The sequence below is a fragment of the Pyrgilauda ruficollis genome, unplaced genomic scaffold (assembly GCF_017590135.1).
Source record: "Pyrgilauda ruficollis isolate IOZ18807 unplaced genomic scaffold, ASM1759013v1 scaffold9, whole genome shotgun sequence".
NCBI classification, from domain to species: Eukaryota; Metazoa; Chordata; class Aves; order Passeriformes; family Passeridae; genus Pyrgilauda; species Pyrgilauda ruficollis.
The window spans coordinates 5570409-5584367 of NW_024531043.1; the positions used below are offsets into that span (position 1 = coordinate 5570409).

Consider the following 13959-nt stretch of genomic DNA (forward strand, 5'->3'; position numbering starts at 1 on the left):
CCCTGTTCAGTCATGGGTAAGGCAAAAGAGGTTTGCGTGTTTTATGGGAGAAGGTGGCACATGGTTATGTGTGCCAAGGACAAAGATCAAAACCAAAATGGGGAGGGATGGTAAGGGAGGCTTCGCCATTTGTTGAAATGAAGTACTGGGACTGGTGCAGCCCTGGGAGCTGCTCCCCACACCATCGCCAGCCCAGCAGATAGGGCTGGGCTCCACCACCGCTGTGGCTTTCCCACAGTCTCTGGAGGGGCTGCCAGCCCTGTGAGATGGTCCACAGACACAGCTTCTGCACTTGAGAATGCTGTTATTTCACAGCTACTTAGGCCACTGACAGCCAGCACAGCCTCTAGCTCAGTGTATTTTTTGCTTTGTCTTTGGCCAAGCTTTGCTTTAACATTTCTCTAGTTGACTTTTGATGGAAGGACGGGGTGGTAAAAATCCCTTAACTTTAATTTAGCTTCTACTTTTATACATTTAATTACTTACAATTAAAAAAAAATGCCTAATCTTTCACTAACCATCTTATTGTTCTCATGAATTCAAGAGGTAGCAAAGGTAACAAGTCTGTCCACACAGACTTGCTCTTTAGTGAGGGAGGAAAGCTAAAAACATACACACACACAAAAAATAAAATAAAAAAATAATAAAAAAGTACCTATGGAACTTGTAGCAAGTCCAGCCTACATCAAACCCCCTCCCCACCCACCCACCCTAGAATTAACCTCCGACCTTCCAGTTCAAACATTCACATAAACGTTACAATGGTTTTTCCTTTAATAAAACAAGTACCTCTAAGCAAAGAATATTCATACGAAACTACTAGAAAAGTAAAGACGACCCCCTGCTCACTGAAGGAAATTCCCAGGGCATCCAGTCCCTGTTCAGTCATGGGTAAGGCAAAAGAGGTTTGCGTGTTTTATGGGAGAAGGTGGCACATGGTTATGTGTGCCAAGGACAAAGATCAAAACCAAAATGGGGAGGGATGGTAAGGGAGGCTTCGCCATTTGTTGAAATGAAGTACTGGGACTGGTGCAGCCCTGGGAGCTGCTCCCCACACCATCGCCAGCCCAGCAGATAGGGCTGGGCTCCACCACCGCTGTGGCTTTCCCACAGTCTCTGGAGGGGCTGCCAGCCCTGTGAGATGGTCCACAGACACAGCTTCTGCACTTGAGAATGCTGTTATTTCACAGCTACTTAGGCCACTGAAAAGGTGTATTTTGTTGGTTTTTTTTTAATGGCAAGAAATACCCCTACTGAGTTTGGTTTTAGGAGAAGAGGTGAGTACAATGACAGGAACACAAAAAGAGGCAGGGAGGGGGGAGCCAGCAGAGGCTGAAAGTTCCCCAAGATCCCCTTACCTGCTCCAGATAAACAATATGGCAATGAAGTCAATGTGTGCAAAAAGAAGAGGCATTTCTTGCCAGGTCATCAAAATTTGAAGGGAGACTGGGACTAAATGCATCAGCTTGGCTGTGGACCTTTCTTTTTTTAAAAAAAGGAAAAAAAATGAACTTTTTTTTTTAAATGTTAAAGCTACATTTGTTTAGGCCTCTCATGACTGAACAGAGTATGGGGAGTTGCCCCCTTTTTTGTTTGTTTTTTTTTTTTCTTTTTTCTTTTTTTTTAAGCAGCAAGTCTACAGAAAGGTAAATCACTGCGGATGGGCTTGAAGCTCATTCTGGAGTCTTTGGCTTATGTGGGAGAGGTATGCATTCGCAGGTGGCTGATCAGATTGCGCTGCTGGGTGAATTTCCCACCACACAGTTGACATTCGTAAGGTTTTTCTCCTGAGTGGACACGCATATGCTCTGTTAGTCGGTACTGCCGGGTAAAGCGCATCCCACATTCCTCGCAAGCAAAGGGCTTGAGCCCCAGGTGGCTGCGCATGTGCCGTGTCATGGTGCCACGCTGTGTGAACATCTTGCCGCAGATGTTGCAAGGGAAGGGCCGCGTCAGCCAGTGAGTCTTCTCGTGCTGCCGCAGTGTGGCTGGATCCTTGTAGCTCTTCTCACACACTGAACACTTGAAGGGCCGGGACTCCGCAGCGTAGGACTGATTGGGGTTGGACAAATCCTCAGCTTCATCCTTGCTGCCGTATGTGCCTTCCTCCTTGATGTAAAGGTCTTCCTCGGTGTGCGTTTCCACGTGGGCATTGAGCTGCTCAGAGCTCGGGAAGCCTTTGCCACAGGGGATACAGACATACAGGTTGTCACCGTAGGCCACTGGCTCAAACCCCTCCTGCCGGTAGACATAGTTGGCACTGGTATGGCCGCCGCTCTCACTCTCACTCTGGCCACTGTCGTCACTGTTCTCCTTACCGTTTTCTACCTCCTCCTTACACGGGTAGGGCAGGTCTGCCCCGTAGGCCCCGGCTAGACTCCTCTCCACAGACTTGGACAAGGGCCCCAGGAGGATACCATTGGGCAGCCCTTCACCCTCGTCCCTGTCTTTGCCCCCTTCCTTTCGGTCAAAGGCGTTGTCTTTCTTGATCCACTCCTTCTTGCGGGACGAGTGCCGGAGGCCCTTGCGCTGGCTGCTCTCTGTCAGTGAGTGGTGGCACTCCTCGCTCAGATCCATCTCCATGGGGTCGCTGCTGTCCGCCATGCTGTGGGGGGCTCCGACGCCAGACTCGTCGAACGATGAGGCACTGTTGGCTGCAGGGGCTGAGGCAGATTGGGGAGAGCCGTGCTGGCTTTCGCTGTGCTGCGTGTCATCGTGGGAGGCTGCGACAGGGAGCGAGGGGCTTTTTTTGGACAGGTCAAGGCCTAGCTCCTGGTCACCGGTGCTCCCATTCGCACTGCTGCTCCCACCACCGTTCTTGCTGGTTCCCCTGCTTAAGGAGTGACAGTTCTCTTGGTTGGAGCTGCTGATGAAGACCTCGTCATCAGAGAGCTTTCCCTTTGACAGCTCCTTTGAGTGCGAGCCCTTCAACCCCTCATTTGACCCTGAATAGCGAGCTTGGATGACTGAAGCAGTGGAAAGTCTCTGACTCCTGGCAGATCTCCCAACACCAAGGCCACCGGCCTTGCCAGCAAAGGACTTGCCGTTCCGCTTCAGCTTCTTTCTGCAGAGAGCTGCCAGGTCGTGCAGTTGGAGGTAGCTTGCTGCGGTGAGGAGAGCATTAAAGTTCTGTTCACCAGGCTGGTCAGTCGTTAAGAGCTTGCCAGTATAAATAAAGTCCAAGATCTGCCGGAACACGGTGGGGTTCACCATGTCCGTGTCTAAGTTTATCAGGTTGTCATGCAGGACAAGGGATTTGAAATACATGCTGCTGGCTGCCAGGATGTTCTTATGGGCACGAAACAGGGCATTTTCTACCACAATGATCACATCACAGAGGAAACCTTTGGCTCGTTGCTGGTTCAGCTGCAGTAGCAGTTGTTTGGCATGATTTGGCAGTTCCATCTCCACCTTCTCTTCCTCTCGCCTTCACCTTACCACCTGAAAAACAGGAGGATGAGAGGGGTGAGCTTGCTGTCTCCACTAGAACAGGTTACATTTAATAGACTGGTTTAACACAGTGCAGGCTATGTTAGGCTTTACACTGACTAGGGAGATCTGAGTACATTGAGCCCTGCAAGCTGTGATCCTGCTGGGAATACAGAGAAAAACATTTCTCATGCTAAGACTTGATTCAAGACTTTCAAAAATCAGATTTGTAATTATCTTTTTACAAAGGCAATCATCATTGGCTGGAATCACTATTCAAAAGATACCAGCATGGAAACAATAGTTAGGTACAAGGGAAAGCTCCTCTCTCCTGACACAGACTTGAAGGGAGGATGAGAAGTGAGAAAAAGTGGAAGAAAAGAGAAGCATCTACTTCACTGTCATTTGCATATCTGAGCATGTAAAATAATTAGCATAAACTGCAGCTTGCCTGCTTTAATGTGTGGTTTGTTTCTTGGCTGTTACATGTTGAAATCTTGTAACACCCAGCTGCTCTGGGGTTGAGAAAATGACATGTAGCAACTAAATCCATTGAAGATGGAATTACCCACACTGAGGTGTGAATGAGAAGCCTCCTTAAGAGTATGAAAAGCTGCTTTAAAAACCACTCCCCTGGCTGTGTCCATATCCCAATCCATTAACACGTAGGGTTAGAGTCAACCCTCAACTGGCTGAAATTCAGGATGCTGAGCTAGCTAAATATCACCACATGTCTTCATAAATCTGAAACATTTTCCTCAAGTTAATTTTGCTCTGTCTTTAATTTTGAAAGAATTTTGTTTAAAATAATAGAGTCGAGTAACATATCTCAAGTCAGTTTCTCTATCCTGAAATACTGTAACAAGAGGAAAATTGTGGTTACCTGCATATAGTTAACGCATTTTACAAACAGTAGTCATGATGTATTTTAGTTTAGATGTTTATATTGGCCTTCCCAGTAGTATGGACTGTAGGAAACACCCAGGTTGAGATATGTCAGAACTAACTGCAGTTGCACATTTGGTAGATGTTACAATCCATAAAACCCAGAATTCCATTTGGGACTGCATTTGGGAATCCAAGATCAATTTTAGTTTTTTTCCTTGTTTTTTTTTGTTTTGCTTTGGGTTTTTTACGTGTGCGTGTGTTTATTTGTTTGAAAGTGCCAACTACTACTTGCATTTATCCATTGAAGTTGATTTTAAATAGTTTCTGAAGTTCAAAAGGAGGAATTAAATACCAAATTAACAACAACCACAATTTAGCCTTCTACTTCCTTTCTTCCTTTCCCAGTTCATCATATTATTGAAACATTTCTCTTATTGAAGGAGAAGCAAGCCATAAATACAGAGAAATTAAGAGCTTAAGTTCTCTCTTTAAATCATCATCAGTTAATTTTTTTATTGTTTGTGAGTCCCACTACCACACTCTGTCCCATCAGAGTTCAAATGATGAAGCATTAGACTGCATTATGTTCTCTCTGTGCCAAGCATAGGTACACAACAAAAAGAAATAAGGAGTGATGCAGTTAGTATAAAAAATTGCTTCCCCCAAACCTGATTGTTACTATGTGATGATAAATAGAAAGACTGCATTTGGCAGAAAGGTGGTAAATTTACATCATCCATTTCTGCACAACAGAGAAGTTTTGCTTTATGAAAAAAAGCTACCAAAAAGTAAACAAATTAAATATTTCCTCAAGCATTGTTGCTCGACTACCCTGGTACTTTTCCTAACAGGTCTGCCAAGCAGGTGCCTCCCTTCTTCCACAGGACACAGCTCACTTGCCTGCTGGTCAGCCTGGTGCTTGCTTATGCTTTTGGTGGAATTTCTTGGTGGCTCTTCAGTGCAGCAGCACCTAATTTAGCATCCACACAGATCCCTCTGGCTCATCACCCTGACCCACAGCTAAAAAGGCTGCTCTGCTTTCCCATTTGATTTTGTTGAGCAATGGATGGCAACCCAAGAAGACGGTGGATTCACCACAGTGCCTTTGTGCTCATGGATGTTGCTCCCAGAGCTCGATGGCTTTAGAAAGGGTGGCAGCAAAAAGGACGAAGTACAGGCTTGCCACAGTGCTAGTTCCACCTATAGTGTTTCTGTAATAGCAACTCACCCTGCAGAATCAGAAAAATGTGATAGGACAGGGGCTCCTGTCCTCCACCGAGCAATGCTGAGCACTTAAAAACCAAGTTTTGATGTAATTAGTCACATCAGGGTTGCAGGATGGAGGATGAAGCATGTCTGGTTCTAGTGGATTGCTTCCAGAATTGCTGATTAAGGGGAAGAAGCAGCAGCACAGAAGCACAAAATACCCACTTTTATCTAGCCAGGCCAGTGAGAGCCCTTACTTCTGGGTCACCGAGATACATCGATAGGGGAGGACAAAAACATGGCTTGCAACTTAACAGCATCTTGCTATATAAATGCATCCTGCATTTATAGCAGGATACAGCCTAGTACTACAGATAGCAAGAAACAGCCTAGCACTACAATTTCACTGCAAACATCATGGTGCTTTTCCATGCATGTAACACACAAAATCCCTGGGTATGATTTTCAAGTGTTCCATAAAGGACAAATATGGGAAAGGAAGGGAAACAATACAGCCAATATTTTCTGCCTAAACAAAGTAGTAGTAGTAATAATAATAGTATGATGTTACTGAAGTTAAAGTGGGCTTATTTCCCACTGATGTAGCACTTAAAGCAGAGGTCTAGAAACCACTGTATTCAAGTTGTCTGAGCCTTAAGGCTTACAACAGCTATTAATGCAGAATATTTTTAGCACTTTATTTTTTTTTTTTTTCATTCTGCCTTAAATGATATTGAAACCAGGTAATGAGCCTGCAGAGAAAGCCCTGGAAACAGAGTTAGAATTCTAATTCTGCTACTGACCTTCATGAGAAAGATAATGTTATTACAACTGAGTATGTTCTGCAGCATAAAAACTAGCATAGTACAAGTTGTTTAAATTACCTCTATTTATCTCACATGTCAAATTTTACAGGACTGTTCATGTTCAGTAGGACATATGTACAAGGTAGGCTATTACCTTCAGTAGATTTCAAAATCAGTGGTCAGGTGCAAGCAGTATAACCGTGCCTTTTCAAATTTAAATTTGTTAGCTGAAGTCTAACATGGATTTAACAACCCCAAAAAATTAATGTAATGAATCAAGGCAGCAAAAACGTTGACCAAGCTTAGAGCATTGTGTTTAAAATGTTGTCAGAATTGCCCACCAAGGCCTTTGACCAGGACAGGAGTATGGCTCAGAGAACACTCCTTTGGCCAATGTCCCTTTGTTGACAAAAGCCTTATAGCAACCTGCCTTGTGTATCTTGTGCAATCCTCAACAAAAATAAATCCAATCCAGGTATTTCATAGAGATGCCTAGTTACAAACCCTGCTTTGACCATGATGCATGTCAGAGGTGGAGGAGGAAAGGTGTGTTGGAAAAGTTGTTAGCAAAAGAGAAGCAGGCATTATTCCTTAACTTATGGCAATCCTAGAATCTCACTTCTAGCTGAAAGCATGGGACCAAGGACAACTGTGAGTTTAAATCCTGTTTAAAAGTTATTTGCCCAAACAAATGGCAGGTGCAGCCTTAGAAAGGCCTTGCTATCCATTAGGTTGCAGAGAGTGTTTCTTAACAAACCGTAACATTTGAATAACAACACCACAACCCCCCCAAAGTTCTAAAAAATCACAGTGGGTTTATACTTCTTGTATTTCAGTATCATTTTTAATAACCCTTCCTTTTCTGTTATCTGAAACAAAAAAAAAAAAACAAAAAAAAAACCACCACCAAAAAAACCCACCAAAAAAAAACCCCAGAAAAAATATACTCCCAGTTCAGTGGAGCCCTGGTTCAGAAAAGGCTCAGGTGCCTTTCTAGTAAAAAATCCAACTCCCCAGACCTCAAAAATACATAAACGTCTCACTGGGGCCACAGTCTTTAAACCTTGAATGTGGTGTGCAAAATTTCAGCCGTTTGCATTTAAAAGAGGGTTACAGCAGGCTCTGGACAAATAGCAGCAGTAATGGTCTTTTTCCAGATTTAGCTTGGTTTTCTCACATTCAAGACACACTTTTTTCCAAGCAGTGAACCTGCTCAAATACTCCTATGCTAGAAGGGAATGAAACAAGGCTAAGGCTCTCCACTACCTCCACCATATCCATGACACTGAGACACAGCACATGCAAAGACATGAGAAGTACAGGGCACAAATCACAGAATACAGTAATGCTGCAAGCAGATGCCACACATGAAATAAAGCTTTGCAAGCTAAGAGCTGACAGCATCTTAATACACAATACTGCCCCAGGAGCTGGGTAACTGCGAGCTGCTGTGCCCAGCCTGGGGCACACTGTGACCCCGTGGGCAGCAAGGCTGTGCACAACACACAGGCTGCTCCTGGAGCTGTGCTGCTCTCACTACACAGCAGGAAAAACTTCATTTGCTCTCAGTTTGCACAAAGAGTCTGGACACCACAGAAAATGAAATTGCTAAATAGAGGAGAAGAGAAATCCCTTCACCCCTTTCAACAGTATAAAATCTACATATTCACTACAGGTTTGATTTTCTTTAATATCACTAAATCTCTACTTAAAAGTAATTGCTGAATGAATGCTAAATGTGTTATCATAGCAACCTCTGGCAGGAGATGCTATTTGATTTCATCTCTGAGTTATAGATTGCAGCACATGAATATTGTTTACCTTTTAAGAAGCAACACCAGTGAAGCAAAGAATCAATCATAAACAGATCTAAGGAATCACTCATTTCACGTAGAGGATTTGTGGCTGGATGAGAAGGCTAGACACCAAGCACCTGAACAGTGAGTTAACAGTACTGCAGATAAAAACCAACAAACAGATTAGATGTGATGTATCAAATTAAGATGCTGTTAAAACATCAGCCTACTGTGCATGTAATAATAGACCCAGGAAAAGACAGTGGCCTGCTTACTTATTTCTCCACCTTCCCAAGTAGTTGAGCCGCACTGAGCAGACACTGCAGCAGTGAGCATGGAGAACAAGACAAAACGAAATCCACTGTTTCCTACACTGCTCTCTCCCACCAGTTTATGACATTAAAAATGCTGTGTCCAGCTGCTACTGGAACTGAGTGAAACTGAAACAGATGACTTCTGCATCCTTCAGTTTCAGCTGAACCAACTTTTTTTTTGAGCACTTAATGACCCCATTGGGAAGAGAGCGTTCCTGCTCCCCACTGGCTCATCTGATCTTCCTTTCCCCACATCCCAACAGAACCAGGACCTTCAGAGGTGTCACAGTGGGTGGTTCACAGCCACTGACCTGCCCCCAGGAGCTGCACCTGGCAGGACATTAGCCCAAGACTTTTAAAGGTATTCACATTCTAGAACAGCAGAAGCATGGGGAGAAGTGCTGGAACTATGTTAGTCCAAATGGTTCCCTATCCTCAGCCCCTTGGAGCAGTCAGACAGCAGAATTCAGAAGCTGAGGCACAAACATGCATTTTCATCACTGGCAGTGGAGCAGCAAAAACTCTGTGAAGAAGGCTCAAGCAGAAAACAGGATGCAGCACCCTTGTTCTTCTCACACAAATATTTAGCATTTTAAAATAGCTAAGACCAACATGTGAAGTTACTTGGGCAGAGGTCTGCAGAGCTGGGGAAGGGAGAGAAAACATGCAGGACAGATCAGGATGTGCAGCTGATTTTGCAGGTGTGGGCATGGAAAAGAGAAGGAAAATGGAGGATGTAGGATCATTTTGCAGAAGATACCACATCAGCAAACTGGAAGTGGCCCTTGTTTAATTTGTTACATTCCAATTAGTGCCAGGCAGAACTGCCCTCCTGGCTCCCCGAGGCAGCTCTTGCAGGACTCCTGCAGAAATGGCACAGCTTTGCTTAAGGACAAGAGCACCTGTCTTGTATCTCTGTGCGGCAACATTTGGATATTTGGGACATGGGCAATACCTGCTCAACTGCTACTAGCTCCTGGCCCAAAAAGGAGATAAAAAAAAAGAGTGAGATGATTTCCCAGTCCCTTCTCTCAGGTTCTAGAATAACAAGGAGAGCCTGACATGGCTAAGCCCTTCTCTACTGCATGGCAAACTTCCTAGGGAAGGGGAATCTCCATGGGTGAAAAGGGTAGGGGCTCTGTGTGCATGAACGCACTAAAATCAGGAGAGCAAAGTGATTTCCAGTCAGTGCAAGGCTGCAGCAAAGCAGGAACACCTTGCTATACAAGCTGAAACTGTGAGCAGTAGAACGCAGATTTAACCGCTTGGTTGCCGCTTACCATGCCAGGTACATTGGGCTAAAGGCACCTCCATCCAGTGCTGCCCGACGTGCCAGGTACATCCCATGATGTTCCATTGAAATCACAACAGGCCATCAATAGAACGTGGCTGCACGGATGCAGAATGGAGAACCAGCAGGGACGCTGTTAAATGCAATTAAAATACTGCAATCAAAATTGAAACGTACATTTTAAAACAGCCACCTGCCTTAAATATGTAACTGCTAGAACAACCTCCCCTCCACCCACTTCCCCACAGCTGTTGAACTGTGACAGAATCAGAACAGGACTCTGCAAGTTTCTTACTGATGCTCCCTGGCCACTTACATTCATGACCCCCAATAGCACTGAGTTTCAGGGGGACCAGTTCACATGTATCTAAAACCAGCAGATCCCAGGATGTCTGCATCAGCTTCCTTCTGCCCAGAAATTCAGGCAATGAAATACTACCACCACATAGAAATGCCTCTATGACAAGAACAGCCTGGTGCCAGCGCTTTATGGTCTCATTCCCAACATAGTACAGGCAGCAGAAGAAACACTTCAAACCTGATCCGCTGTGCTGTCCCCATTTCCCTGTCCCACTTCCCAAGCCTTTGAAAATATCTTCTAGAGATGTTATGGCACTGGACCAGGCTGGATACTTCAGTGCAAGGTGGGAGAAGATGACACTGTATACCCTCTCCTATTTATAATGATGCTTCACTGATAATTTCATCTCCATTCTTGGAGACTGGAGATCAAGTTGATCCACAGTGAACTGCAGCTTGTATGAGCGTCGCAAAACTTAAGATCTATAATTCCACACTCCCCTGCCCAAAGGAAAAAGCAACATCATCTTTTCCATGTCAGGGAAAGGCACATATCACAGCCACCCTAGGTTTGACAAGCTGCTTGTATCCTCTGCAGTGCATATCCTTCCCACAAAGTTCCTCTAATCAGCTCCAGCGGGATTATCATGGAGCAATCTCAGGATAGATGCTAAGAACAGGTTCCTTTCTACAAGTGGTGATGCTGCCCCAGTGAAAACAAACAAACAAAGCCCAAACCCACCAAAAACCAGTACAGAAATCAGCCTGCAGCCTGGCAGGGTTTTAACATGGGTTTTTAGACCCTTATGGTCTAAAGTGAAACATGTGCATAGCTTTTATCACATTGATGGCTGCATGTCTCCAGCTGTGTTTCTGGAGATAGAAATCTTACATTTAAAAAGCGAGAATACTATTGATTATCAGCCTTAAAAGATAAAAGGCCAAATGAAAAAGACTTATAATACTTAGTGTTGAATGAGAGAGAGCATAAAGAATGACACAGGCTTGAGAAATGGAATGGGTTCTCATGAAAAGGACAGAGAAGATAGTTCATTCTTCCTGAACATCTGCTGGGCTTAGGCCCAGGACAGTGCTCCCATCATTCCCACCTGCACACTTATCCCCACAACTCTGTAACCAGACCCCTTTCACACTGAAATAATAGATCTTTTGTATTCAGATCACCCTGTTTTGACTGCTGTAGGCTGAAGATTTTTAAATCTTGTCAATACAATAAAGAAGTGAAATGTAAGCAACTGTTTGCCTACTGACCTGGGCTGTGCTCAGCCAAGAGCATTTGCTGAACTAGTCTGAACAGACCACTGCCAGCATGAACAGGCCAACCCACAGTTAACTACCACACTTAAAGCATCACAGGCCAGAGCCCCAGGAATTTGGAGCTCCCCCCTCTCCAGAAGATCACGCTCTGCACAGCATTAGAGCAAGCTGAACTCTGGCTGCATCTCCCAGCACCACAACTCTGCAAAACCCTCAGCAATACCAGCAATTCTCAGTTTAACACAGGCTGAATGCTGCATAAAGGTATTTGTCAAACAGCAGCTCAAACATGAGGTTTTTCCCACCCAGATTGCAATTAAATTTGCTTCTTGCTGCTGTGAAGCAAGAGCTCTTCTCCATAGTTGTATTTCCCCTCTAGGGCAGAGTTTAGCAGAGAACTGCTTCAACCAAAGGTGTTTCCTACTGTTAGAACATCTCACTGCAGTCAGAAATGAAGCTTCCTGCCAACTCCTAAAAAGAGTGCTTGTATCTTACACATTTATTGTCACTGCTGACACATAGGAGTCTAGGACTACCCAAACCTCTGCTGGGAGTAGAAGGGGAGAGGCATGGACATTGCAGAGCTTGTCAGCCAGAGTCTGGCATTAAAAATTCCTGGATATCTGCAGAGCACAGCTGATCTCAGGAGCAGAGCAGTGGCACAAAACAAAGCCACTTCAGAAGCTTGTGACAACTTAGTAACCAGCAGTAGACTCTGGGCTCTTCCTCTCATCCTACAACTGATCAAACTCAGTTTTAGTTGTACCTGCATCGCAAATAGTAAAGGCAACTCCAATGTCCAATACTAATCTCATTTAATTCATTTATTTCCTCCCTATTGCACAAAAATAACAACAACATATTGAATGAAGTAGCTCAAAGGCCCCTTTGGTATGCAAAATTTCTGTTTCCCAGCCACCTCTGAGTCCATACAGAATTCTCTCTTTCTAGTGCAAGAATTTAGGACATGACTAAAGGATCGTTGTTACCTCCCAGTTAATCCTAGAGAGTGTCAGTCTTGGGCCCTGTCCCTCAGTAAGGCAGGCCACTTGGCAGGGGGTGCATGGGGTGGCAGCCTCATGCCGAGCATCGCTCTGAGGGCAGGAGCACACCCAGCACTGCGGAGAAGGAGGAATGTCACGACCCTCTTCCAACCAAGACTGTCCTACAGGACACTCCCAGCTGCAGCACGGCTTTAGGGCTCTGAGTCACCACAGGTACAAGCTGATAGCAGGTTGTGAAATGCAGTAACACAGGAGCAAATGCATGACCCCTTCAACTGACCCTGCAACTGGGGAGGGATCTCCAGGACAGGGATGAGGCAGGCAGCTGGAACTAGTGACTGTGACTCAGACTCCTTAGTTACACGATTTGTTAGAGCAAACAAAGCCTCAGAATACTAGGAAAAATGGGAACAGGTTTGATAAAGATCCTCCCAATTGGCCTGTTTATTTTCATTTCTTGTGTGGACTCAGCAGATGTTTCTGCAGAGAGATGCAGTCTGCACAGGAGCATCTGCACACACAATACTGCTAATCTCATGAGCTTGCAATAGTTAACAGCAAGTTTCCGTGCTAAGGGGTGTAGTAACTGTGCTGGACCAAAATGTCATCTCTCTCACCATGAGCCAGAGCAGTGGTGAGCACAGGGCGCACAGAACAAGCATTGCTGTCTTGTTTTTTCCAGTAAGAAAAAACCTCATTCCCTTTACCCATATCTGTAGATCCAGCAACGGTTCTTAATATGAATGATACCTTAAATAGAGCACTTTTAGCACTTTCCCACATTTTTTTCTTTGCTTTTCCCCAAAAAAATGACCATACACAGCCCTGTACTTAGCAGAGATATCTTTGGTTTTAAGTTTCACTTTGGTGAAGTCTTTCAAGCAAGCCACTATAAGAGCTGGTCCCAGCAGTATTAGGACTGTACTGCCTACCAAACATCCCTCCAAGTCAGATGCTTAACCCATCACCCAGAATCCTTTGTATTTGATTCTTTGCAGCCACCAAGAAGTATCAGCACATCTGAGCCTGGCAAATGAGAGGAGGCCAGAAAGCCACTATTGCTTGTAAAAGCAGAAGGCCTAACAGACTCAAAGTTCTGCACACTGCCTGCATCCAAATCTCTCCAAGCTGAAGATGACCTAATGGGAAAGCAGAGTTTACTCACTTTCAAAATCCTTCATTTCTTTGCCTGCTTTTCCTCAACCCCTACTTCTTTTTTTTTTTTTTTTTACTGTTTTATTCCTCTGACTTTTTCACTTGAGACTTCAAGCATTATTTAAACTCAGTTCACAGACCGCAGGGACGTCACTCTATGCATGTTTCCAAAATCCACCTCTTCCCAGCAAGGCTCCCATCCTGCTGGCTTTGTCCTGCAGCCCTGCACAGCAGTGGTCCAGGGCTGCAGATACCTCGGGCACATTTGGCCAGCCCTCCCTGACAGACAGCTTCTCAGCCTGGGGGATTACAGCCCCAGGCTGTTATGAAAGGCAGCCCAGTAAGGTCATGGGGTGTTGAAAACTTTGCTACAGTCCAAAGCACAGGATCTTCCTCCTTTCCTTCCCTACACACTATTCTTGTCAAGGCCAAGGATTTCCTGGCAGTCCTCAAAGTACACAAATTATAGGCTTTTGTCATGAATTAAGACTT

General features: G+C 44.8%; 1 protein-coding gene across 1 annotated transcript in view; it reads right to left on the bottom strand.

The window, feature by feature from the left end:
• Positions 1 to 777: 777 nt before the first annotated feature.
• Positions 778 to 13959, bottom strand: part of HIC2 (HIC ZBTB transcriptional repressor 2) — a 71104-nt gene continuing 57922 nt past the window's right edge. The window contains exons 3-4 of the mRNA XM_041488630.1: positions 9720 to 9863; positions 778 to 3441 (exon numbers count right to left, since the gene is read on the bottom strand). Of these exons, the coding sequence (XP_041344564.1) occupies positions 1693 to 3405 (1713 nt within the window). The 5' untranslated portion in view covers positions 3406 to 3441; positions 9720 to 9863 and the 3' untranslated portion in view covers positions 778 to 1692. The remainder of the gene's footprint in view (positions 3442 to 9719; positions 9864 to 13959) is intronic.